At 40.5% G+C, this 27,845-nt stretch overlaps 1 protein-coding gene across 1 annotated transcript in view; it reads left to right on the forward strand.

Moving 5' to 3' along the window:
* Positions 1–2,434: 2,434 nt before the first annotated feature.
* The window catches only part of USP50 (ubiquitin specific peptidase 50), a 43,591-nt gene continuing 18,180 nt past the window's right edge, over positions 2,435–27,845 (forward strand). The window contains exons 1-6 of the mRNA XM_047075118.1: positions 2,435–2,487; positions 4,244–4,438; positions 4,677–4,872; positions 6,500–6,706; positions 7,961–8,103; positions 14,847–14,979. Of these exons, the coding sequence (XP_046931074.1) occupies positions 2,435–2,487; positions 4,244–4,438; positions 4,677–4,872; positions 6,500–6,706; positions 7,961–8,103; positions 14,847–14,979 (927 nt within the window). The remainder of the gene's footprint in view (positions 2,488–4,243; positions 4,439–4,676; positions 4,873–6,499; positions 6,707–7,960; positions 8,104–14,846; positions 14,980–27,845) is intronic.

Here is a 27,845-nt window from a genome sequence, read left to right on the forward strand (position 1 = left end):
TGAATTATTCAGAGCTTTCCTTCTTAGTTCAGGAGTGAGCTAAGGATGCCTACTATCCCCACTTCTATTCAGCATTTTACTGGAGGTGCTAATTAGTTCACAAGGTAGGAAATAAAAAGTATTAGGATTGGGAAGGAAAACTTAAGACTTATTTTTGGCAGATGACTTGAATGTTTACAGAAAATCCAAAGAACCTATATAAAAATTATAGACTGAGTTTAGGAAGGTCCTTGGATATAATATCAACATATGAATATGTGTTGTGTTGTTACCTATAAGCATCAATCATAAAATGAAATTTTAACAAGACTCCACTGATGGGGAGAAACTGAAGTATTTGGGAGAAGTACACTGACCAAAGGAGCAGAGTGACAGGATTCAAGTCCTGCGGAATCACCACTCAGGTGACTTCATGAACCCCTTTTAAATAGACCACAAATATAAAATAGCCATAAAACGCAACATCTCTCATTGCCAAGATCTCTTATATATACAGACATTGAAGAACAATCATTCTTTTTTTTTAATGTTTATTTACTTGAGAGACAGCATGAGTGGGGGTGGGGCAGAGAGAGAGAGAGAGGGAGAGAGAGAGGGAGAGAGAATGAATCCCAAGTAGGCTTCATGCTGTCAGCACAGAGCCCGACGCGGGGCTCAATCCCATGAACCATGAGCTCATGACCTGGGCTGAAAGCAAGAGTCTGACACTTAACTGACTGAACCACGCAGGAGCCCCTCCAGTTTATTTTTAATCTGTTATGGTTCTTAGCCTTCTTAATCTTTCCTGAAATTTACATTTTTGAAAAGTTGTTATTTTATTACTTCATTCATTTTACTTAATGCAGAATTGAGAAAAGACAAACTGGATTGGCCCTAAGGCTCTTTCTTCACCATTCTTCACAGATTCTGAGTTAGCTCAGAAAAAGAACAAACTGGTACCAAATTTGGAGCTCCAGAGGGTCCCCTTTCTAGCAAGACCACTTCCCTACCCAGGTTGCATGGTTGCACCTACTCTCTGACCTCTTTTCATCCAGATAGAGCATAGTTGGGGGTGGGTCCCTCTTTACTGAAGGCTTTCTTTCTTTTTTTTTAATTTTTTTTAACGTTTATTTATTTTTGAGACAGAGAGAGACAGAGCATGAACGGGGGAGGGTCAGAGAGAGAGAGGGAGACATAGAATCCGAAACAGGCTGCAGGTTCTGAGCTGTCAGCACAGAGCCCAACGCGGGGCTTGAACTCACAAACTGCAAGATCATGACCTGAGCCAAAGTTGGACGCTTAACCGACTGAGCCACCCAGGCGCCCCTACTGAAGGGTGTCTTAAGAATGGTTCTCTATGAAGACAATGGGTTGAGAAGATTGTGAGCTTTGCTGCCCCTCAGTTTATAAATCCTTCTATGATGAACACTTTATATTTGCCCTGGGTGGCCTTAGTGGGGTGTATATGTATGTCTGCACCCTCTTTGGACTGTAGTTGGTGACCACAAAAAGAAAGACTCCAGTCTATCCCAATGCTATCCATTTTTAGAAGCAGCAAAGTCCAACTGCCTCCCTTCCCAGGGTGAGAGATATTCCCTTGGGATCCAGGAGTGATGTGATCCCTGGGAATGGGGATGGGCACCAAAAGGAGGCAGAGTTGCCATAATGGACTATATGGAGGTAAATCTTCTGTGTATGTGTATAAGATAGATCATATATATATCTTATATATGATCTATCTTAGATCATATATATATCATATATATCTATCTTAGATCTATATATGATCTATCATATATATATGATCTATCTTATATATATATAAGATATATATTACATACACACACACGAGATAATATATAAGATATATAAGATATATATTACACACACACACATCTTCTGTGTATATGTATAAGATAGATCTACATATATATACATATTATATATATATGTATACATCATATATATGTATAAGATAGATCTACATATATATACATATTATATATATGTAGATCTATCTTATACATATATATGATGTATCTTATATATTTACACACACACACACGCACAAGAGATAATATATAAGATATATATTACACACACACACACACACAAAAGAGAAACTGAGTGATGGGGGAATAGAGCTTATATGTTCAGTTCATTCTCTGAAATCTAATGTTTTTAAAGTTTTTAAGCAGCTGAGTAACAGTATCTCATGGCAACATGCTAGAATCCTGAGGGTGAATGGAAATGATTATGATGTATGGAAAATCTAAGTTGGAATGTACCTGAAGTACAGATAAAAATCAGTTTGCATCTACTGAAAAGGGAGGGAAACATACAAATTGTTTATTACAAACAAAAAGAGCTAAAGTAACAGGCTCAGAGAAATGAAGTTAAAAGGATTAGATGTAGTCCCTGAATAGAAGTGAAAGTCCAACGTAGATGCACTAAAATGGCTTCAGAGCGGCCCTGTCCTGCAGATGACTTCAGTATCTACTATGTCCTGTGAGCCACTATCTACGATAGCTTTCTCGATAAGTTCATTTGGGGGGCAGGGCATGTCAAAGGAGTCGGGGATACATGCCACCTTTGGAAGGGTTCCCCCAGGTTTGACCCAGTGGAGGGCCCACAAAAGGAAGGGAAGATGTTGTTTAATATCTAGGCAATAGATATTCCTAAAGAGGGGCCATCCAGGGCCTCCGATGACCCCAGTCAATAAACATGAAATGAACATCATGTAATAGTGAACACTTTTCTAACTGGCAGAATTGTAAATGGAGGTACTGAGGTGAGGTAACTGTCTCATGGAGACCCAATTTTAGATACTGTACACGGGAAGAAAAATCATAAAGGACAAAGATGCTGGGCTGCCATGAGCAATAGTCAAATTACAAAAGGAAGCTTGTGTGGAGAGAGGAGGACTCCCTGGGAACCTGTTCTCTCCTCTGTGCTGGGCTGTCTGTGCACATGAATTCTCGAATTCTATACACTTACTGTTAGGAACAGCCTACATCAGTCACTTGTTCAAAAATATTTTTAGGTTGCCATTTATTAACTATGCAATCTGTGCCATGTGCCTCACATCATTTAATCTAATCCTCCCAACAACCCTACATGGTAGCATTGATCCTATTTTATAGATGAGACACAGATATAAGTGTCCCACATCGTGTAACTAGAAACTGGCAGAGTCAGGACTTAAACTAAGATCTGTTCTTTACAAAGCCTATGCTCTTTCTCTCTCTGTGTATATGTGTGTTTATATGAATACATACACACACATACATATTATACACACATATATGTGCTCTTAATGTTGATATCTTTAGTATGTGTATATGCTCTCAATATGTACATATGCCATATATATGTATGTGTACACATACACTCTCTTAATATATGATATATAAATCCAAATAACTCAGGTAGGTAGGTACGTAGATAGGTATTCCTTCTCTCCACATACCACTGCACATACTTATATCATAGGCAAATGACTAAACCACTTAAATGTGATATTTCCTCTGTAAAACAGGATTTAAAAACAGGGCACACCTGGGGGCGCCTGGGTGGCTCAGTTGAGCATCTGACCTCGGCTCAGGTCATGATCTCATGGCTGGTGAGTTTGAGCCCCGTGTCGGGCTCTGTGCTGACAGCTCAGAGCCTGGAGCCTGCTTCAGATTCTGTGTCTCCCTCTTGCTCTGCCCTTCCCCTGCTTGTGCCCTGTCTCTCTCTCAAAAATAAATAAACATTAAAAAAAATTTTTTTTAAATAAGTATACCTACCCCATAGAAAGGATTAAATGGGAAAATGCATATTAACAACTGGCGAGGCTCAATACATGATAGCTATTGTTTTTATTAACTACTATCTATTGCCATTATTGTTACTACAAATCATTAAATTATTTGGCCCAGAGAGGAAAAAAAAAAATACTTTGGTATTCAGAGTGAAAGTGCAGTTTTAGCCAAGCAATTCTAGGTCTCTGAAAGGCCGTTATTTCTGTCCTCTTGATCTGGTTTCAGGAAGAATCTTCTACCTCCCTTTATTTGGCTGCAGGCACTGTTCAGAGTTCCAGAATAAGTAATGCAATTTTAGACCTTGAGTTTGAGTACTTCTGTTCTGGGTAGGGAATGTATTTGACAGAAGTCTCATTGAGGACTCTTCTTTGTATCATGAGCTTGAGAGTGATTTGTTGTCACTTTCACATATTTTATACCCTCAAAATGCTCTCATTTCTCTCTGCATGGCCCCAACACAGCGCAGAGTGCACAGATCACTATGACAGCTCTCCAGTCAAGGAGGTGGAGGAGAACCAGCCCCATTCCCAGGGAGTGACAGGCCTGCGGAACTTGGGCAACACGTGTTACATGAACGCCATTCTCCAGTGTCTCTGCAGCATTTCACCGCTGGTGGAATACTTTCTCTCGGGAAAGTACATTACTGCTCTTCAAAAGTAAGCCATTTGCGTTCTCTGCCGCCCAGCCCCCTGCTCCCCCAAGGGGAGGTGAGGGAGGGAGCCCTCTGAAGTCCCTAATGAGGGCTAAACAAGTCAGTAGAGGCCGCAGAGCCCGAGACCGGAAGTTCAACCAAGAACAGAGCTTTGTTTTCAGTCTGATGCCACGTATGCTTGAGTTTTTAGGTGCTTTCCTTTCATTAAATCAGCCAGAAATATTCTCTTTCCTTCTTCCAAGGGATTGCAGTGAGGTTGCCACTGCGTTTGCCTACGTGATGACAGATATGTGGCTTGGAGACTCAGAATGCGTCTCGCCAGAAATATTTCGGTCAGCTTTTGGCAACCTCTACCCAGCATTCATGAAAAAAACGCAACAAGATGCCCAGGAATTCTTGATTTATGTCCTGAATGAGCTTCATGAATCTCTGAAAAAGGTAAGTGACATCAATGGACTTGAAATAAGGTAGACCTCAGCTCTATGGGCAACTTTCATTTTTCATTCTTTAATTTCTTCTGTCAATATTGCCCACTCTGTGTTGAGCACAGGTGCTGGGGGATGTGTAGGGGGACGTTCAAGTTAGTGTTTGAATTGGTCTGTATTTACCAAACTTAGTGAATCATCAGAATCACCTGGGAAGAGTTTTACGCCACAGATTCTAAGACCCTCACTCCAGCGTTATTGAATTAAAACTTCTCGGGCTGTCCTTTAGTAAAGCTCACTTGGTGTTTCCAGTGATCAGCAGGTGCGCGAAACGCTAATCGGTTCCCTTTGCAAATAACATCTGCACAGACTAGTTTTCTAAAGTGAAAATTGCATTTTTATACAAATATAGTCCTCATGAGGTATAACATATAGAGCTTTACAACTTAAAGTACGTGTTCTTGGTAACTACAAACCCAAGAAAATGTTAAGCTCGGAATTAAAAGATCTAAATACTGCTGTTTCATCTTCATGCCAAGCATTCCAAACCAGAGTTATTTACTGGATCAGGACATACATTTAATAAAACATGAGATCGCCAGTAACGAAGGGTTTTGCCCTTATCTGTGAGACCCACTGCCTTCAGCCTTGATCTGAGACGCATACTCCACAAAGATAGGTCCTTGGTTTTATGCAGTGTCCTTGTGCCGGCGTTAGCTTACTTCAAAGTTAATATCCTTAATATTAAAGAAATACTTAATATCAGAGATCACAAACTATAGCCATTAATCACTCTCATCTGCAATCCTCAGTTCCTTTTTTCATTTTTTCTAATAAGATATACCTGGTGGAACTTTTTTTTTTTTTTTTTTTTTTTTTGACAGAGGGGAGGGTGGTGGTCAGTAAAATCACTTAGGTCCTCATCTGCAGCCAATCTGAAATAAATAGCATTCTCGTTCCCGAGCCCAAAGTTGGAATTAGGGACATTAAATTACCATCAGGTAGAAGACCTTGGCAGCAGGGCGTAATAAAAGCAGCAAGGCAAAGGAGAGCAGCGCGCGCAGCTCCGAAGTAAAGCTGGCCGTGGAGTCAATGTATCTTCCAAAGGTATATTCTACTGAGGCCCTAAAACTGCTAACAAGTCAGGCTGTGCTCCCAGAAATGCTACTTCTCAGTATGAGCTAGATTCAAATTGGGCTGTAAGGTTAGTTAAATCAGGCTGCCATAATCTGAAGGGGCTGGAGAAGAGGTCAATTTCTTTATTTTACCTTTATATCACTTTGCATGACTGAAAGCTAGTTCGCAAGCTTCCTTACCCTCTTCCCAAGAAGTACTGTCCCCCAGACCCTGTCTCATACTTTTGTAGGCTGTCAGCTTCTGGGGCACAGCCATGTGTCTTACCAGGGGTAGGGAGTCATCATTGCTAGGTGTCATTTATGAGGAAAATAACTGAATTATCAGAAATCACACCTAATAGATACTCTTAAGAAGAGCTTACTCTATTGTCGGAATCCGAAACTAAGTGGTTTTTGGTAGCAATGTATCATTGTGATAGAAAAAAATCAAGTCATTGTATTAAAAACTTTTTTTTTTTCAAATAACCAGTAGTTGATTCAGGGCTAATTTGTTCCTTGACTCAGTGCCATCGAAAATCATATGAAAAAGGATCTATTCCAAGGTGCTGCAGGAAGACAATTGCCAATGAGGTCTCCATCATCACCCAGCTGTTTGAAGGGCAGCTCAACTATAGCATCATGTGTTTGAAGTGTGAGAACTGCACCTACAAGAATGAAGTCTTCACCATTCTTTGCCTCCCCATTCCATCTGATTACGAGTGCTCTCTTCAGGTAGGTGTGGTTCCTCCTGGATCCCACTTCTCAGGGCTGTTGCCTACATTTTCTATTATGATGGGGGCTACTTTGTAAGTTAAAACAAATTGGAAGCCCATGATGACAACATTTGATAGGAAAGTGACATACAGCCAAAAGTTAGCATGAATTCAGTTGTATTTCCCAATGTACTCAATAAAACAGCCTCGTTCTGAAATTGGAATGACAGGTAGGGTTTATTCATTCTGCTGAGATGGCTTGGTGCATATAGGGAATTCATACATTCTTTCAAAAATTTTGTGACCCTTCCTCACCCTCGAGGTCTGTAGATCCAGGTTGGTAACTATATATAGAAGATTCTGACTTGGTTTTGAGTTCTTGTGTTTGGACGGAAGCTGTGTGGCATATGTTGGAAAGATAGAATGGAATATAATGCCTTAGTTTACCTTTTGAATTTTCTTCACCATAATACCAAAAATTAATCTGTAAATGGTAGGGGGAAGGATAGTGATAGAAAGCAGGGGACAGCTAGAAGGCAGGGACGAATACATTCCCTTGCAGAAAAATACACATTTATTTTTTTTCTACCTAAATTATGAAAGCACATTTATTGCTAAAAGTTTTCACATGCCAAATTGGAGAACAGATCCTACCACTTATTTAGAACTGGGCTTTGTTCTCAGATCAAACTGCTAAAGATTACTGGAAACAGATTTTGAAGACTCTAAATGAGGTGCTGGCAAGTCTGCTGAAAAGAGAATCTGCTCATCTTTCTCTTTAGGTTAATGGTTTGCAGAGCAGGGGTGCCGGTTCCATTGAGGGTGGCCCCGGTGGGCATGGGATCTAATTCGGGGTGTTCTGTGGTCTTTATTATCCAAAACAGTGGGCAGTGTAATTTTTCAGTCTCCAGATCACTTTTGTGATGAGATGAATCACATAAAACAGCTGCCTGACTTGCTTAGTGGAATTTGAACAGTCAGTATTATTCTGTTATAAACCAGAAAGGTTAAAATGCAGATCCAGAGATTAGAAGTGAGATGGGCACTTGGATCCATTTCAGTAACTAAACAAGAAAGAAGCATCTCCTTTGTCGGGTAGATTTTGCACCTATCCAGGCAGCAGCTTGAGACACTGGTACCTCCTGGATATGTTGACTTTGAGGAAAGTGCTGAGGATTACATTTCTACAACTCTTGCAAAGTCCCTCTGAAAACAGAGAGCCTGGCTGCGGTCCATCCAGTTTGGTTACCCAGTGCTTTTTTTTCCTCAACAGGACTGTCTCCAGTGTTTTTTTCAACAAGATACACTGACCTGGCATAACCAAATCCACTGTTCCTTCTGTGAAACCAAGCAAGAAACAGCAGTGAGGGCCAGTATTTCCAAAGCACCAAAAGTAATTATCTTTCACTTAAAAAGGTATGGATTTTGACATTTTGTGAACAGGTTTTTTTTTTAAAGGCTTTGTGGAGACAGAATTGACAACCATGCAATATAACCATTTAAAGTGTGTGATTCAGTGCTATTCAGTATATTACATTACAAACTTTTAAAAATTTGTGATAAAATATATGTAACATAAAATCTGCCATTTTAACCTTTTTTATTGAACTCTAACCTGCAGTGTTAGATTAGTTTCAGGTGTACCATATAAGGATTCAGCAATTCTATATGTTGGTCAGTGCTCATCACAATAATTATTTCTGATCCCCTTGACCCATTGCACCCATCCCTCCATCAACTTCCTCTCTGGTAACAGCTGGTTCTCTGTATTTGAGTCTGATGTGGTATTTTTGTCTCTTTTTCTTTGTTGGTTTTGTTCCTTAAATTCTACACGGAGGGAAATCATAGGGTATTTGTTTTTCTCTGACTTATTTCATTTACCATCATCCCCTCTAGATCCATCCGTGTTGTTGCAGATGGCAAGATTTTGTTCCTTTTTATGGTTGAGTAATAATCCTTGTAGATATATACAAGTTCTTTATCCATTCATCTATTGATGGACACTTGGATTGCTTCCATATCTTAGGTATTATAAATAATGCTGCAATAAATATAGGGGTGTGTGTATCTTTTTCAAATTAATGTTTTTGTATTCTTTGGGTAAATACCCAATAGTGAAATTATTGGACCATATGGTAATTCTATTTTTAATTTTTTGAATTTTTGAATTTTAAGGTTTCTTAAATTTTTTTAAATTTAAAATTTTAAATTAAAATTTAATTTTGAGAATTAAAAATTCTATCTTTAATTTTTTTCCACAGTGTTTATGCCAGTTTGCCTTCTGACCAACACTGTACGAGGGTTCCTTCTTCTCCACATCCTTGCCAACACTGGTTTCTTATCTTTTTGATTTTAGTTATTCTGACAGGTGTGAGGTGCTATCTCCTTGTGGTTTTGACATATATCTTCTTTGGAGAGATGTAGGTCCTCTGCCCATTTTTAATTGGATTATTGGTTTTTGTTTGTTTCGTCTTTAAGTAAATTCTACCCCCAGTGTGGGGCTTGAGCTCACGACTCTGAGATCAAGAGTCGCATGTTCCACTGACTGAGCCAGCCAGGCTCAGTTTTTTCTTATTTGTTTTTTTGGTGTTGAGTTATCCATTCTTTATATATTTTGGATACTAAGCCCTTATTGGACATATTACCTATACAAATGTCTTCTCCCATTCAGTAGATTGGCTTTTTGTTTTGTTTTCAAAGCCAGATATTATGGTGACTCTTTCCAGTGCAGGTCCCTGTGTCCAGGGTGCCTGCTGTGGGGTCTGCTCCTCTGCCTACATGCATGTGGTGTCTCTCTCCTGTGTGGTTAGTTTCCTGGAAAGTTTGGTTCCCCACTGGGACTCTGCCCCTCTTACCCTTTTCCATGTGGCCTCCTCTCTATGATTAACTGTGGAAAGTCTATAATGCCAGGCTTCGGGTCATTTTCTGACTTAGTTGCTCCAATGGGACCAGGGAACGAAGTGAGCTTCAGATCCTCCTATTCTATTTTCCTAGCAATCTTGGCATTTTAATGTGTGTAGTGGTCGCCTTATAGTTTTGTAGTTAGAAGGCTAACGTGGGTCTTAGAAGGCTGAAATCAAACTGTCTGTAAGGCTGCATTCCTTTCTGAGAGGTTCCAAAGAAGAATCTAGTGCCTTCTCCCTCCAGCTGATCCAAGTGAGGCTCAAGCTAAACTTTTTTTTTTTTTTAAGCAAGAATTCAGCCCAGGTGACTTTCTATACTTGTTACCACATTACATCAGGAGGCACATCATCAAAGTTAGGCCCACTATTGGTGATGTTATGTTTGATCCTTAGATACAGTAGTGACTATAATATCCCACCATTTAAAGGTATAGTTTCCCTCTGTAATTAGCATAACTCTGGACTCCTGGATATTTTTAAACTCGATGTGCTTAATATCATTACTATCATCATTCTTCTTGATGTTTAAATTTTTCAAAATTGACCAGTGGGTAAACCCAGCAGAGGAAGAGAAATAATAAAGATCAGAGCAGAAATAAACAATATAGAATCTTAAAAAACTGTAGAGCAGATCAATGAAACCAAGAGTTGGTTTTTTGAAAAAATAAACAAAATTGATAAACCTCTAGCCAGGCTTCTCAAAAAGAAAAGGGAGATGACCCAAATAGATAACATCACGAGTGAAAATGGAATTATCACAACCAATCCCTCAGAAATACAAACAATTATCAGGGAATACTATGAAAAACTATATGCCAACAAACTGGACAACCTGGAAGAAATGGACAAATTCCTAAACACCCACACGCTTCCAAAACTCAATCAGGAGGAAATAGAAAACTTGAACAGACCCATAACCAGAGAAGAAATTGAATCAGTTATCAAAAATCTCCCAACAAATAAGAGTCCAGGACCAGATGGCCTCCCAGGGGAGTTCTACCAGACGTTGAAAGCAGAGATAATACCTACCCTTCTCAAGCTATTCCAAAAAATAGAAAGGGAAGGAAAACTTCCAGACTCATTCTATGAAGCAGTATTACTTTGATTGCTAAACCAGACAGAGACCCAGTAAAAACAGAGAACTACAGGCCAATATCCCTGATGAATATGGATGCAAAAATTCTCAATAAGATACTAGTAAATCGAATTCAACAGCATATAAAAAGAATTATTCACCATGATCAAGTGGGATTCATTCCTGGGCTGCAGGGCTGGTTCAACATTTGCAAATCAATCAACGTGATACATCACATTAATAAAAGAAAAGATAAGAACCATATGATCCTGTCAATCGATGCAGAAAAAGCATTTGACAAAATTCAGCATCCTTTCTTAATAAAAACCCTCGAGAAAGTCGGGATAGAAAAAACATACTTAAAGATCATAAAAGCCATTTATGAAAAGCCCACAGCTAACATCATCCTCAATGGGGAAAAACTGAGAGCTTTCCCCCTGAGATCAGGAACATTACAGGGATGTCCACTCTCACTGCTGTTGTTTAACATAGTGTTGGAAGTGCTAGCATCAGCAATGAGACAACAAAGGGAAATCAAAGGCATCAAAATTGGCAAAGATGAAGTCAAGCTTTCACTTTTTGCAGATGACATGATATTCTACATGGAAAACCCGAGAGACCCCACCAAAGTCTGCTAGAACTGATGCATGAATTCAGCCAAGTCGCAGGATACAAAATCAATGTACAGAAATCAGTTGCATTCTTATACACTAATAATGAAGCAACAGAAAGACAAATAAAGAAACTGATCCCATTCACAATTGCACCAAGAAGCGTAAAATAACCTAGGAATAAACCTAACCAAAGATGTAAAAGATCTGTATGCTGAAAACTATAGAAAGCTTGTGAAGGAAATTGAAGAAGCTATAAAGAAATGGAAAAACATTCCGTGCTCATGGGTTGGAAGAATACTGTTAAAATGTCAATACTACCCAAAGCTATCTACACATTCAATGCAATCCCAATCAAAATCGCACCAGCATTCTCAAAGCCAGAACAAGCAATCCTAAAATTTGTATGGAACCACAAAAGGCCCCGAATAGCCAAAGTAATTTTGAAGAAGACGACCAAAGCAGGAGGCATCACAATCCCAGACTTTAGCCTCTACTACAAAGCTGTAATCATCAAGACAGCATGGTATTGGCACAAAAACAGGCACATAGACCAACGGAATAGAATAGAAACCCCAGAACTAGACCCACAAAAGGATGGCCAACTCATCTTTGACAAAGCAGGAAAGAACATTCAATGGAAAAAAGACAGTCTCTTTAACAAATGGTGCTGGGAGAATTGGACAGCAACATGCAGAAGGTTGAAACTAGACCACTTTCTCACACCACTCACAAAAATAAACTCAAAATGGATAAAGGACCTGAATGTGAGACAGGAAACCATCAAAACCCTAGAGGAGAAAACAGGAAAAGACCTCTCTGACCTCAGCCGCAGCAATTTCTTACTTGACACATCCCCAAAGGCAAGGGAATTAAAAGCAAGAAGGAACTCTTGGGACCTCATGAAGATAAAAAGCTTCTGCACAGCAAAGGAAACAATCAACAGAACTAAAAGGCAACCAACGGAATGGGAAAAGATATTTGCAAATGACATATCGGACAAAGGGCTAGTATCCAAAATCTGTAAAGAGCTCACCAAACTTCACACCCAAAAAACAAGTAATCCAGTGAAGAAATGGGCAGAAAACATGAAGAGACACTTCTCTAAAGAAGACATCTGGATGGCCAAGAGGCACATGAAAAGATGCTCAATGTCGCTCCTCATCAGAGAAATACAAATCAGAACCACCCTCAGATATCACCTCATGCCAGTCAGAGGGGCCAAAATGAACAAATCAGGAGACTATAGATGCTGGAGAGGATGTGGAGAAGTAGGAACCCTCTTGCACTGTTGGTGGGAATGCAAACTGGTGCAGCCACTCTGGAAAACAGTGTGGAGGTTCCTCAAAAAATTAAAAATTGACCTACCCTATGACCCAGCAGTAGCACTGCTAGGAATTTACCCAAGGGATACAGGAGTGCTGATGCATAGGAGCACTTGTATGCCAATGTTTATAGCAGCACTCTCAACAATAGCCAAATTATGGAAAGGGCCTAAATGTCCATCAACTGATGAATGGATAAAGAAATTGTGGTTTATATACACAATGGAGTACTACGTGGCAATGAGAAAGAATGAAATATGGCCCTTTGTAGCAACGTGGACGGAACTGGAGAGTGTTATGCTAAGTGAAATAAGCCATACAGAGAAAGACAGATACCACATGTTTTCACTCTTAGGTGGATCCTGAGAAACTTAACAGGAACCCATGGGGGAGGGGAAGGGAAAAAAAAAAGAGAGAGAGGTTAGAGTGGGAGAGAGCCAAAGCATAACAGACTTTTAAAAAAAGGAGAACAAACTGAGGGCTGATGGGGGGTGGGAGGGAAGGGAGGGTGGGTGATGGGTATTGAAGAGGGCATCTTTTGGGATGAGCACTGGGTGTTTAATGGAAACCAATTTGACAATAAATTTCATATATTTAAAAAATACACACACACAAAATTGACCAGTGGGAGACCCTTCAAGCCTGTTGCTCTGAGCCCATTAGTTAGTTTAGGTTTATTAAAGTATAATTGCAAGTATAAAACGTATCCATTTTAGGTGTACAGTTCTATGAATTTTGACAAATACATGCAGTCATGTAAACCATCACAGCCAACATACAGAGTACGTCTGTCACCCCAAAACATTTTCTTATAATCCACCCTTTCTCCTACCCTCAGCCTCTGGAATCGTCTGATCAGATTTCTGTCTTTATAGTTTTGCCTTTTCCAGAATGTCCTATGTTATACCATGTGTGGTTTTGTTTTTTGTTTTTGGTTTTGGTTTTTTTTGTTTTGTTTTTGAGTTCCGCTTCTTTCACTTAACATAATGTTTCTGAGATGAATTCGTGTCGTGGCATCAGTTAGTGGATCTTTCCTTTGTCTTGCTGTGTAGTATTCCCTTTCGTGAATGTATCACAATTGTTTATTCATTCATCAGTTGATGAACGTTTGGGCTGATAGCAATTTGTGGCAGATACGAATATAGCTGCTATAAACATTAGCATATAGGTTTTTATATGGGTATAAATCTTCCTTTCTTTTGCTATGGTACATAAGCATGGTCATGCAATAATTTTCCTGCCCCAGGCCTAAATCAGCCATTTTTCTAAAATAAACATAATTTTTGAAAAAACTCCAGTGATGCTGATAGGAGTTCAAATTTGGGAACTGCTGATCTATATAACAATTCGAGAATGTGACAAGATTCGCAGAAAATTTTATCTTATTAAAGATACATTAAAACCTCAGAGGGGTGCCTGGGTAGCTCAGTTTGTTAATTGTCCGACATCAGCTCAGGTCACGATCTCACAGTTCGTGTGTTTGGGCCCCATGTCAGGCTCTGTGCTGACAGCTCAGCGACTGGAGCCTGCTTCTGATTCTGTGTTTCTCTCTCTCTCTCTCTCTCTGCCCCTCCCCTGCTCACGTGCTCTCTCTAAAATAAATATACATTAAAAACAAAAAACAAAAAACCTTCAGAGCTGGAGAGGTGCCTGAGGGGCTCAGTTGTTTAAGTGTCTGACTTTGGCTCAAGTCATGATCTCATGGTTCATGGGTTTGAGCCTCACGTTGGGCTCTGTGCTGACAACTTGATTAGCGTGGAGCTTGCTTCAGATTCTATGTTTTCCTCTGTGTCTGCCACCGCTACCCCCCCAGTGCCCCACGCTCATGCTCCCCCCCCCCCTCAAAAATAAACATTAAAAAAACAAACCTCAGAGCTGGTAAAAGGGCATTGCCAAGACAACATGTGCTAAAATCAAGATAAGGAAAAGCTGAGTCAGTCAGGTCATTTCTACTCCCTGATGTCAAGCCTGGCTTTTTCCCTGTTGCCTTCTCACTGGATTGATTCTGTAATGTCTTACCCTCTGACTCATACCCCTGGCCCAACCAGTGTCAGTTCTGGTGACACTAAGGAATGTGGAGATTGTAAGTATACATAGATAAGGAAAATTATGTACAGGTCTGTGCCAAATTACCTTTGTAAGAAATTACTTTTAACTGTACTTGGAATTTACCAAGGTATGTAGACTTCACTAATGAGTCATTTACAAACTTACTTTGTATTTTGCACATGTATTCTCTCTCCAGATTTGACATTCTGGGTACAATGAAAAGAAAACTGAGGACAGATATTCATTATCCACTCACAAACTTGGACCTTAGTCCTTATATTTGTCCAGTTTTTCGGAAACACCCTAAATATAACCTCTGTGCGGTTGTGGTGAGTAAAATACTGAAACTATTTAAAAATAACACACATTTAAAGAAAATTATAGGATTATCTACTCGAATGCCTATTCTTTTTTATTTTATTTTTTTTTTAACATTTACAGTTGAGACAGAGAGAGAGAGAGAGAGGAGCACAAGAGTGAGCCGGGGAGAGGCAGAGAGAAAGAGGGAGACACAGAATCTGAGCACATCTGAGCTTTCACCACAGAGCCCGATGTGGGGCTCAAACTCACAAACTGTGAGATCATGACCTGAGCTAAAGTTGGACACTTAACCCAGGCATCCCTTGAATGCCTACTCTTATCTTTCCCTCACTTCTCCTATATTCTTCTTTTTAAAGCAAAATAAAGAGCCTGGAACTTTTTGCTTTGACTTAGAACAGTAGAATAATGACAGAATAAAATGTCCTGTCCATTGCCTGCTGGCTTTCCCCCCACTCATTGGCTAGTTCAGATCTGGGGGTACTTGCAGGTTGGGCTGTGGGGCAGCAGAAGTTAGTTTCGCAGCTTTGTGTTGAATATTCATGAGACACTCTATAGCCAGTCTATAGTTATCCAGTCCTCAGGAAACTCTAGGGATTCCCTTTGGCTCTAAGTCAACTGTCACTGAGGATTCCCTGAAGGAAGGAAAGTGTGGAGTATAATTCAGACCAAATCATCCAGAGCTTCCTACAATGTCGACCATCCCCAGGCACCAAGCCATTCTCTGGGTTTCTCTTCTGGATCACACATCCTGATTTCCCCTTGAACCTGGGGGGTCCAGCTGGGCCCAGAGCGCATCAAAGAGCTCCCAGCAGAGCCCACTGTGCTTCACCAGGGTCCTCTGATACACAGACAACTAATTCTCCTATTGAGCTTGTTGAATTAATACATTATAAAATGTCCATCCCACTTTTTAACCTGTTTAACCTCTCAGAACCATACCTCCAACCTTTAAAAAATGATCCTTGTTTCTTTTTTAAAAATATTTTTAAATGTTTATTGATTTTTTGAGAGAGAGAGAACGAGTACAAGTAGGGGAGAGGCAGAGAGAGGGAGACACAGAATCAATCCAAAGCAGGCTCCAAGCTCCAAGCTGTCAGCACAGAGACCAATGCCGGGCTCGAACCCATGAACTGCGAGACCATGACCTGAGCCAAAGTCAGATGCTTAGCTGACTGAGACACCCACGTGCCCCCATTTTTTCTTAGTTTAAGCCTTGACAGTCTCCTTCTTTCTTATCTATCCTGCTCTCACATGTGGTTTTCTTTCTTTTACTTCCCTACTGGAAATCTAAAGTGCCATCTTCTATCAGATCAAATATAGCTTCTACTGTGAATTCCAGAATGATATAGGAACTGCCTCCCCTATATTTTACTGTTTAAATTTCTCATTACAAGCATTTGTTCTTTATGAAAATCCAAAGTCAGAAAGCTGAATTTGTAAAAGAGTATATAATTATCAACATTATGAGAAGATACAAATTTGTATGAAAAGATTTGCCCCAAACCTCCTATAAATTGGTAGGCCTTCTAGTGTTTAAATTACTATTAGTTAAGGGGTTCCTGGGTGGCTCAGTCAGTTGAGCGTCTGACTTTAGCTCGGGTCATTATCTCATGGTTCGGGAGTTCGAAGCCTGTGTCAGGCTCACTGCTGTCAGTGCAGAGCCTGGAGCCTGCTTCAGATCTTCTGTCTCCTTCTCTCTCTGCCCCTATCCACAACCACCCTCCCAAATAAACATTTAAAGAAAAATACAAATTGTTAACTGAGGGGCCAAAAGTTGCTTTTGAAAGACAAATATATTTAGAATTTCTGGAAATTGATGACTGATCAGAAGTAAGAACTAAGCATCTTTGTAACTATGATGTATGGCCACAGGGAAAGGCCATTTAGAGCTCTGTTCCTAAAGCTGTTGTTCTCGGAAGCCCTGCAGCATTAGCATGACTTTCAGATATAAAGAATCTCAGGCTCACCCCAGACTTAGTGATTCAGAACATGCATTTTAGCAAGATCCCTATGTGATTCAAATGCCTATGGAAGTTTGAGAAGTACTTCTCTAGACCAGAAATGGATACCTCTACATCATCCTTTTTTTTTTTTAATTTTTTTTTCAACGTTTATTTATTTTTTTGGGACAGAGAGAGACAGAGCATGAACGGGGGAGGGGCAGAGAGAGAGGGAGACACAGAATCGGAAACAGGCTCCAGGCTCTGAGCCATCAGCCCAGAGCCCGACGCAGGGCTCGAACTCACGGACCGCGAGATCGTGACCTGGCTGAAGTCGGACGCTTAACCGACTGCACCACCCAGGCGCCCCTACATCATCCTTAATTGAGATTTTCCCAGCCTTTGCACAAGCCCTTGAAGAGCTTACTGCTTTGCAAGGCAGGCTCTTTATCTGTCAGATTTGTTTTGACTTACTTTACAAATGTATAGTGCCTGTTAAGTACCTGGCACTGTTCTCAACACTTTGCAAATATCCTTTAGTCCTTCTATAGCCCTGTGAGGTAAGGACTATTATTATCCCCCTTTTACAGGATGGGAAACAGAACAGTGGGGTTAAATAAACTGCCCCAATCATACAGCCTAAGAGGACAGAGCCAAGATCTAAAGCCAGGCGGGCTGGCTCCAGACAGTTCTGATCTTGCCACTATTTCATGTTGCCTCTGATAGTTCATAAAAGTCTGCCTTCCTCCTCATAAATTCTTCCATTTGTCCCAAGTCTTTTTCTTTCTTATACATGATGTCCCTCCCAATATTTGAAAGTAGCAAACATGCTAACAGTGTTTACTTCCTTCAACCCTCTTGAAGTTTTTAGAAAGACTATTTTTGAGATTTTGAAATATTTCAGGCACAGAAGGGACAATATAATAAGCATTCACATTATCCTCCACCAATGCTAAGAATAAAATACCGTAGGGGCACCTGGATAGCTCAGTCACCTGAGTGTCCAACTTCGGCTCAGGTCATAATCTGGCACGTCGTTGAGTTCCAGCCCCACATCAGGCTTTGCACTGACAGCTCGGAGCCTGGAGCCTGCTTCTGATTCTGTGTCTTCTCCCTCTCTGTGTGTTCCTCCCCCAGTCGCGTTTTCTCTGTCAAAAATAAAGATTTAAAAAAAATGTAAAAACAAACAAGATAATACAGCAGGTACGCTTTTTGTGTCTGGCTCTTTCCACTAAAAATTCTGCAGAATTCATTCATATTTTGTGCACTGTAGTTGTTGGTTCTCATTGCTGTATAGTATTCTATTGTGTGAAAATGCCACGAATTACCCAAAGATCACAAAGACATTTACCTAGAGTCTTCTAAAAGCTTTTTTTTTTTTTTTAACCTTAACACGATATTTAAAGTTCTGTTTAAAACTGGCCATTTTCCAACAGGCACATGAAAAGATGCTCAATGTCACTCCTCATCAGGGAAATACAAATCAAAACCACACTCAGGTATCACCTCACACTAGTCAGAGGGGCCAAAATGAACAAATCAGGAGACTATAGATGCTGGAGAGGATGTGGAGAAATGGGAATCCTCTTGAACTGTTGGTGGGAATGCAAACTGGTGAGGCCACTCTGGAAAACAGTGTGGAGGTTCCTCAAAAAATTAAAAATAGATCTACCCTACTACCCAGCAATAGCACTGCTAGGAATTTACCCAAGGGATACAGGAGTGCTGATGCATAGGGGCATTTGTACCCCAATGTTTATAGCAGCACTTTCAACAATAGCCAAATGATGGAAAGGGCCTAAATGTCCATCAACTGATGAATGGGTAAATAAGTTGTGGTTTATATACACAATGGAATACTACTTGGCAATGAGAAAGAATGAAATGTGGCCTTTTGTAGCAACGTGGATGGAACTGGAGAGTGTTATGCTAAGTGAAATAAGTCATACAGAGAAGGACAGATACCATATGTTTTCACTCTTATGTGGATCCTGAGAAACTTAACAGAAGACCATGGGAGGGGAAGGAAAAAAAAGAGAGGGAGGGAGACAAACCATAAGAGACTCTTAAAAACAGAACACACTGAAGGTTGATGGGGGGTGGGAGGGAGGGGAAAGTGGGTGATGGGTATTGAGAGGGCACCAATGGGTGTTGTATGGAAACCAATTTGACAATAAATTTCATATTTAAAAAAATAAAAAAAAACAAAGTATGCTTAGCGATAGAAAAAAAAATTAAAAAAAAATAAAACTAGCCATTTACCACTACTGGTGGGAATGCAAACTTGGTGCTGCTCCTGTGAAAACTGTGTGAAGTTTCCTCAAAAAATTAGGGACACCGGGTGGCTCAGTCGGTTAAGTGCCCAACTCGTTTTATTTTGTTTTTGATGTCTGCTCTTATTTGTTACTCTTAGAAAAATCTCCTTTTGACTGGACTCAGACTCAGAGGTAGAAGCTCTCAGAGAGGACAGCCTCTGTCTCTTGGCAATCTGTTCCTGGCGTTTTACTTTGGCCTCCTTCATTCTCTTGGCCAAAAGTTTAGCATTTTCTGCAGCCTCTTCCTTATTTTTCTTAGTATCGTGTTTCTTCAAAGCAGTACGCCGATGTTTGTGTTGGAGGACACGTGGAATAACAAGACGTTGAATCTTGGGTGCTTTGGTTCTTGGTTTCTTATCTTTGTTTAGGGCCTTCCTTATAGCATACTGGCGGACGTCGTCATCTTTAAAGAGATTGAAAAGTTTGCAGATTCTGCGAGCTCTTTTGGGCCCCAGGTGATGAGGCACAGTAGTACCAGTGAGTCCAGGAATATCCTTCTCCCCCTTTTCCACAATGATCAAGTTGAGAACACTGATATTGGCAGCCACAGTGCAACCCCGAACAGATGTGCGCTTCTTCCCCCCAGTCCTCCTTGGTCGGTAGCAGGAATGCCCCTTACTCAGCAGCAGGCAGACATAGCCATGGGTCAAGACACCCTGCTTCATGGAGAAGGTCTCTTTGTCATTTCCACCACTGATTTGGACCACATACCCTTCCATTCTTCACCCAGAGAATCAGCAGCACCTTCTGTGGCCATTAACTTGTCATAAAAGGTATGGAGTTTGTCTTCATCATTCTCTCTCTCCCTTCCTTTGCCCCTCCCCTGGTCATGTGCACTTTCACTCTTCCTCAAAAAATAAAAATTTTTTAAAAATTAAAAAAAAAAATAGAACTACCCTATGACTCAGCAATTGCGCTACTATGTATTTACTCAAAGAATGTAAAAATACTAACATAAAAATGCTAATTGAAAGGGATACATACACCCTTGATGTTGATAGCAGCATTATTTACAATAGTAAAATTATGGAAAGAGTCCAAATGTCCACTGACTAGTGAATGGAGAAAGAAAATATTATATATATATATATATATATATATATATATATATACACACACACACACACATACACACACAATGGAATATTACTCAGCCATCAAAAAGAATTAAATCTTGCCATTTGCAATGACATGGATGAAACTAGAGTATGTTGGGGCACCTGGATAGCTCAGTTGGTTAAGTGTCCAGCTTCAGCTCAGGTCATGATCTCATGGTTCATGGGTTCAAGCCCAGTGTCGGGGTCTGTGCTGACAGCTCAGAGGTTGGAACCTGCTTGTGATTCTGTGTCTCCTTCTCTCTCTGCCCCTCCCCTACTTATGCTCTGTCTCTCTCAAAAATAAAAAAAAGAAACTAGAGTATATTATGTGAAATAAGTCAGAGAAAGACAAATACCATATGATTTCACTCAAATGTGGAATTTAAGAAGCAAAGCAAATGATTATAGGAAGAAAAAAGAAGCAAACCAAAAAACAAACTCTTTTAAAAAAATGTTTATTTTTGAGAGCATGAGCAGGGGAGGGGCAAAAAGAGGGGGAGAGAAAGTGAATCCCAAGCAGGCTGCAGACTGGGGGGATGTGGAGCTCTAACCCACGAACCATGAGATTATGACCTGATCCAAAACAAGATTCATACCGATAACCTACTGAGCCACTTAGGAGCCCTGAAACAGACTCTTAACTATAAAGAACAAATTGATTATTAACAGGGGGGAGGTGGGTGGGGAGATGGTTGAAATAGGTGATGGGGATTAATTACTGCCCTTGCTGTGATGAGCACCAGGTGTTGTGAATCACTAAATTGTACACCTGAAACTAATACTACACTGTAGATTAACTAACTTGAATTTATTTATTTGTTTGTATTTATTTTTGAAAGAGACAGAGCATGAGTGGGGAGGGGCAGAGAGAGAGAGAAAGACACAGAATGTGAAGCAGGCTCCAGGCTCTGAGCTGTCAGCACAGAGCCCGACGTGGGGCTTGAACTCGTGAACCATGAGATTATGATCCGAGCTGAAGTCAGATGCTCAACAAACTGAGCCACCCAGGCACCCCAACTAACTGGAATTAAAAAATAAAATTGTCCCTTTTCTATATCTTCAAATGTATGGGGATGAATGAATACACACACACACACACACACACACACACACACACACACACACAGTGTTTTTTTATCCACTAGTTAGAGGTGTTTTTTTTATCCACTAGTGTTTTTATCCACAGTGTTTTTTTATCCACTAGTAAAAAAATTCCATACATGATTTTTAAAATTTTTTAAATTTCAACCCCAGTATAGTAAATATACTGTGTTTATATAAACAGATGTACAATATGATTCAAAAATTCGAAACATTACTCAGTGCTCATCATGAGTATATTCTTAATCTTATTCACCTGTTTCACCCATCCCCACTTCCCCTCTGATACACTTTATTTTTAAAAAAAAATTTAAGGTTTATTTTATTTTTGAGAGACAGAGAATGAGCGAGGGAGGTGCAGAGAGAAAGAGAGAGAGAGGGAGACACAGAATCTGAAGCAGTTTCCAGACTCTGAGTTGTCAGCACAGAACCTGATGTAGGGCTTGAACCTAGGAACTGTGAGATGGTGACCTGAGCTAAAGTTGGGTGCTTAACTGAGCTCCCCAGGTGCCCCTGATATACTTTAGTTTAAACAAGTACCCTGGGATTCTGGGAAGATGGCGGCGTAGGAGGACGCTGGGCTCACCGCGCGTCCTGCTGATCACTTAGATTCCACCTACAACCTGCCTAAATAACCCAGAAAACCGCCAGAGGATTAGCAGAACAGAGTCACCGGACCCAAGTGCAGACGAGAGGCCCACGGAAGAGGGTAGGAAGGGCGGCGAGGCGGTGCGCGCTCCACGGACTGGCGGGAGGGAGCCGGGGCGGAGGGGCGGCTCGCCGGCCAAGCAGAGCCCCCGAGTCCGGCTTGCAAAAGCGGAGGGGCCTGACGGACTGTGTTCCGACAGCAAGCGCGACTTAGCGTCTGGGAGGTCATAAGTTAACAGCTCTGCTCGGAAAGCGGGAAGGCTGGAGGACAAAGGGAGGGTGAGCTGCGGAGCCCCCGGACGACAGAGCTCAGTTTGGCGGGGAACAAAGGCGCTAGCCAGCGCCATCTCCCCCGCCCATCCCCCAGCCAAAATCCCAAAGGGAACCGGCTCCGGCCAGGGAAATTGCTCGCTCCGCGCGAACACCCAACTCTGTGCTTCTGCGGAGCCAAACCTCCGGCAGCGATCTGACTCCCTCCGGCTGCCACAGGGCCCCTCCTGAAGTGGATCACCTAAGGAGAAGCGAGCTAAGCCTGCCCCCCCTGCCGCCGTGCACCTTGCCTTCCCACCCCAGCTAATACGCCAGATCCCCAGCATCACAAGCCTGGCAGTGTGCAAGTAGCCCAGACGGGCCACGCCACCCCACAGTGAATCCCGCCCCTAGGAGAGGGGAAGAGAAGGCACACACCAGTCTGACTGTGGCCCCAGCGGTGGGCTGGGGGCAGACATCAGGTCGGACTGCGGCCCTGCCCACCAACTCCAGTTATACACCACAGCACAGGGGAAGTGCCCTGCGGGCCCTCACCACACCAGGGACTATCCAAAATGACCAAGCGGAAGAATTCCCCTCAGAAGAATCTCCAGGAAATAACAACAGCTAATGAGCTGATCAAAAAGGATTTAAATAATATAACAGAAAGTGAATTTAGAATAATAGTCATAAAATTAATCGCTGGGCTGGAAAACAGCATACAGGACAGCAGAGAATCTCTTGCTACAGACATCAGGGGACTAAGGAACAGTCACGAGGAGCTGAAAAACGCTTTAAAGGAAATGGAAAACAAAATGCAAACCACCACGGCTCGGATGGAAGAGGCAGAGGAGAGAATAGGTGAACTAGAAGATAAAGTTATGGAAAAAGAGGAAGCTGAGAAAAAGAGAGATAAAAAAATCCAGGAGTATGAGGGGAAAATTAGAGAACTAAGTGATACACTAAAAAGAAATAATATACGCATAATTGGTATCCCAGAGGAGGAAGAGAGAGGGAAAGGTGCTGAAGGGGTACTTGAAGAAATAATAGCTGAGAACTTCCCTGAACTGGGGAAGGAAAAAGGCATTGAAATCCAAGAGGCACAGAGAACTCCCTTCAGACGTAACTTGAATCGATCTTCTGCACGACATATCATAGTGAAACTGGCAAAATACAAGGATAAAGAGAAAATTCTGAAAGCAGCAAGGGGTAAACGTGCCCTCACATATAAAGGGAGACCTATAAGACTCGTGACTGATCTCTCTTTTGAAACTTGGCAGGCCAGAAAGAATTGGCACGAGATTTTCAGGGTGCTAGACAGCAAAGATATGCAGCCAAGAATCCTTTATCCAGCAAGTCTGTCATTTAGAATAGAAGGAGAGATAAAGGCCTTCCCAAACAAACAAAAACTGAAGGAATTTGTCACCACTAAACCAGCCCTACAAGAGATCCTAAGGGGGACCCTGTGAGACAAAGTACCAGAGACATCACTACAAGCATAAAACATACAGACATCACAATGACTCTAAACCCGTATCTTTCTATAATAACACTGAATGTAAATGGATTAAATGCGCCAACCAAAAGACATAGGGTATCAGAATGGATAAAAAAACAAGACCCATCTATTTGCTGTCTACAAGAGACTCATTTTAGACCTGAGGACACCTTTAGATTCAGAGTGAGGGGATGGAGAACTATTTATCATGCTACTGGAAGCCAGAAGAAAGCTGGAGTAGCCATACTTATATCAGACAAACTAGACTTTAAATTAAAGGCTGTAACAAGAGATGAAGAAGGACATTATATAATAGTTACAGGGTCTATCCATCAGGAAGAGCTAACAATTATAAATGTCTATGCGCCGAATACCGGAGCCCCCAAATATATAAAACAATTACTCATAAACAGAAGCAACCTTATTGATAAGAATGTGGTCATTGCTGGGGACTTTAACACCCCACTTACAGAAATGGATAGATCATCTAGACACATGGTCAATAAAGAAACAAGGGCCCTGAATGAGACACTGGATCAGATGGACTTGACAGATATATTTAGAACTCTGCATCCCAAAGCAACAGAATATACTTTCTTCTCGAGTGCACATGGAACATTCTCCAAGATAAACAAGTACCCTAAGCTATTTTTTTCAACAAGAACATTTCTTACCTGAAGTATACCTCAGAATACATGGTTCTAAAAGATATATATAAAACATTCCATCCAAGACCTTTTCCTCAAGTACATACAGAAGAAACCCCTGGTTAAATCACATAAAAAAGAGACCTAACAAATATTGCAGACCTAAGAAGGACTGAAATCATCTGGCACCTGGGTGGCTCAGTCAAGCATCTGACTCTTGATTTCAGCTCAGGGTATGATCTCTTGGTTTGTGAGATGGAGCCCCTACATCAGGCTCTGCACTGTCAGCGGAAAGCCTGCTTGAGATTCTCTCTCTGCCCCTCCCCTGCTCATGCTGTCTCTCTAAATAAATAAACTTAAAAAAAAGTCTAAAATCATACCAAGTATATTTTCCAACCACAGTCTTTTGTACAAAACCAATGATCAACAATAAAACAAAGCTGGAATATCTACAATGTAAATATTAAATATTTAAAAATTAAGCAACACACTACACAAGCAGTGGACCAAGTAAGAAATCAAACTGCAAATCAAAATATGTCCTATAACAAAAGAAAAAGAAAATACAATATTCCAAAACCTACGGGATGCATCAAAAGCAGATGTTAGAGTGAAATTTATGCTATAAATGCTTCTATTAAGAAAAAATTGAATGTTACACCATAAGAAACTAGAAAAAAAGGAAACTTAGCTGAAATTTAGTAGAGGAGGGAAATAACAGAGGAAGATCAGAGATAAAATAGACCAGAATAATCAATAACATAACATTGAAAGTAATGACCAGTTTTGCAAACAATAAAAAATAAGGAAAATGGCAATGCTTTAACTACTGTAACTAAGACAAAAAAAAGAGAGAATACTCAAACACCAAAATGAGAAATGGAAGAGAAAACAATATAGCAGAACCACAGAAATATAGTACAACAGATTACTATAAACAATTATATACTAACAAATCAGATAACTTAGAGTGAAAAAAAAATCAGATAATGCCCAAGTTACCATGATTGAATCATCAATCTTGAATTCAAGAAGTAGGAAATCTTGGGGGCGCCTGGGTGGCGCAGTCGGTTAAGCGTCCGACTTCAGCCAGGTCACGATCTCGCGGTCCGTGAGTTCGAGCCCCGCATCGGGCTCTGGGCTGATGGCTCGGAGCCTGGAGCCTGTTTCCGATTCTGTGTCTCCCTCTCTCTCTGCCCCTCCCCCGTTCATGCTCTGTCTCTCTCTGTCCCAAAAATAAATAAACGTTGAAAAAAAAAAAAAAAGAAGTAGGAAATCTTGGACCAAAAGCATGAATGAAAGTTGAATTAGGAATCAAGAATCTGCCAGCAGAGAAAAGCCCAAGACCACAAGATTTCATTGACAAATGCTATCAAACATCTAAACCAATAATTACTACAATTTTTCCATCAAAATCTTACAAATAATGGAATAGAGGCAACACATTCACAATCATTCTATGAGGCCAGTATACTCTGTTACCAAAGCAGGATAAAAAAAAAAAAAAATACAAGAATAAAGTCTAGTTTGTCCGATATAAATCCTGCTACTCTGACTTTGTTTTGACATCCATTTACATGATACATCCAAACATGATTTTTTTTTAAGTTTATTTAAGAGAGAAAACACGAGAGGACAAGGGGCAAAGAGAGACAGAGAATCCAACCAGGCTCAGTGCTGTCAGCGCAGAGCCCGATGTAGGACTCGAGCTCATGAATTGTGAGATCATGACCTGAACTGAAATCAAGAGTTGGATGCTTAACTGACTGAGCCATGCAGGCCCCCCACAAACATGATTTTTTTAATCATTGTTTTGTTGCTAACTTCTAACTTAACTGCATTCTTATTAGGAAATGTGGTCCAAATGTTATTTATTCTTGGCATGTGTTGATATTTGCCTTGTGGCCGAGATTTATGTGTGCTTGAAAGGATTTTTTAAATTAGGTTCAGAGTTCCATATTTCATTTAGATATAATTTATTAATTGTGTTGTTCAAATATTATATACTCTTAATAAGTTTTTGTTTGCTTTTTCAAAATAACTGAAGGATGTGTGTTAAAAGATTGTGATTTTGGTCAAAATTTTCTAGTAATTGTCATTTTTAATTTCCATAATTTGAAGCTATGTGTGCAATTTTGTATCTAGTGCAATCTAGTGAATTGCACAATTCACTAGAACAATCTAGTGAATTGTTCCTTATATCATACGGAGAATCTTCTATTCGTAAAAATGCTTTTCACTTTAAGTGAAATATTAGACTAATTTATCTAGGCTAATATTGATAAAACTATGCCAGCTTTATTTTGGATGATATTCTTTGTATATTTTCTATCCCTTTCTTTTTCTTTTGAATGTCATTATGTGATATTCGATAAATACAAAGGACTATATGTCAGATATATGGAAGTCATTAAGCATAATAAATGAATAACTGTGAAATTATCACCCAACTTATAAATTTAAACATGACCAGTACAGTTAAATCTATCTGTATGGTCTTTCCCTCTATCTTTTGCCTTATCCTCTTTTTTTTAAATATATGAAATTTATTGTCAAATTGGTTTCCATTAAACACCCAGTGCTCATCCCAAAAGATGCCCTCTTCAATACCCATCACCCACCCTCCCTTCCCTCCCACCCCCCATCAGCCCTCAGTTTGTTCTCAGTTTTTTAACAGTCTCTTATGCTTTGGCTCTCTCCCACTCTAACCTCTCTCTCTTTTTTTTTTTTCCCTTCCCCTCCCCCATGGGTTCCTGTTAAGTTTCTCAGAATCCACCTAAGAGTGAAAACATGTGGTATCTGTCTTTCTCTGTATGGCTTATTTCACTTAGCATAACACTCTCCAGTTCCGTCCACGTTGCTACAAAGGGCCATATTTCATTCTTTCTCATTGCCACGTAGTACTCCATTGTGTATATAAACCACAATTTCTTTATCCATTCATCAGTTGATGGACATTTAGGCTCTTTCCATAATTTGGCTATTGTTGAGAGTGCTGCTATAAACATTGGCATACAAGTGCTCCTATGCATCAGCACTCCTGTATCCCTTGGGTAAATTCCTAGCAGTGCTACTGCTGGGTCATAGGGTAGGTCAATTTTTAATTTTTTGAGGAACCTCCACACTGTTTTCCAGAGTGGCTGCACCAGTTTGCATTCCCACCAACAGTGCAAGAGGGTTCCTACTTCTCCACATCCTCTCCAGCATCTATAGTCTCCTGATTTGTTCATTTTGGTCCCTCTGACTGGCGTGAGGTGATATCTGAGGGTGGTTCTGATTTGTATTTCTCTGATGAGGAGCGACATTGAGCATCTTTTCATGTGCCTCTTGGCCATCCAGATGTCTTCTTTAGAGAAGTGTCTCTTCATGTTTTCTGCCC

This window comes from Lynx rufus, unplaced genomic scaffold, assembly GCF_022079265.1.
Source record: "Lynx rufus isolate CCGP_SWC_20201006 ecotype Redwood Valley unplaced genomic scaffold, mLynRuf1.p SCAF_13, whole genome shotgun sequence".
Taxonomy (NCBI): Eukaryota; Metazoa; Chordata; class Mammalia; order Carnivora; family Felidae; genus Lynx; species Lynx rufus.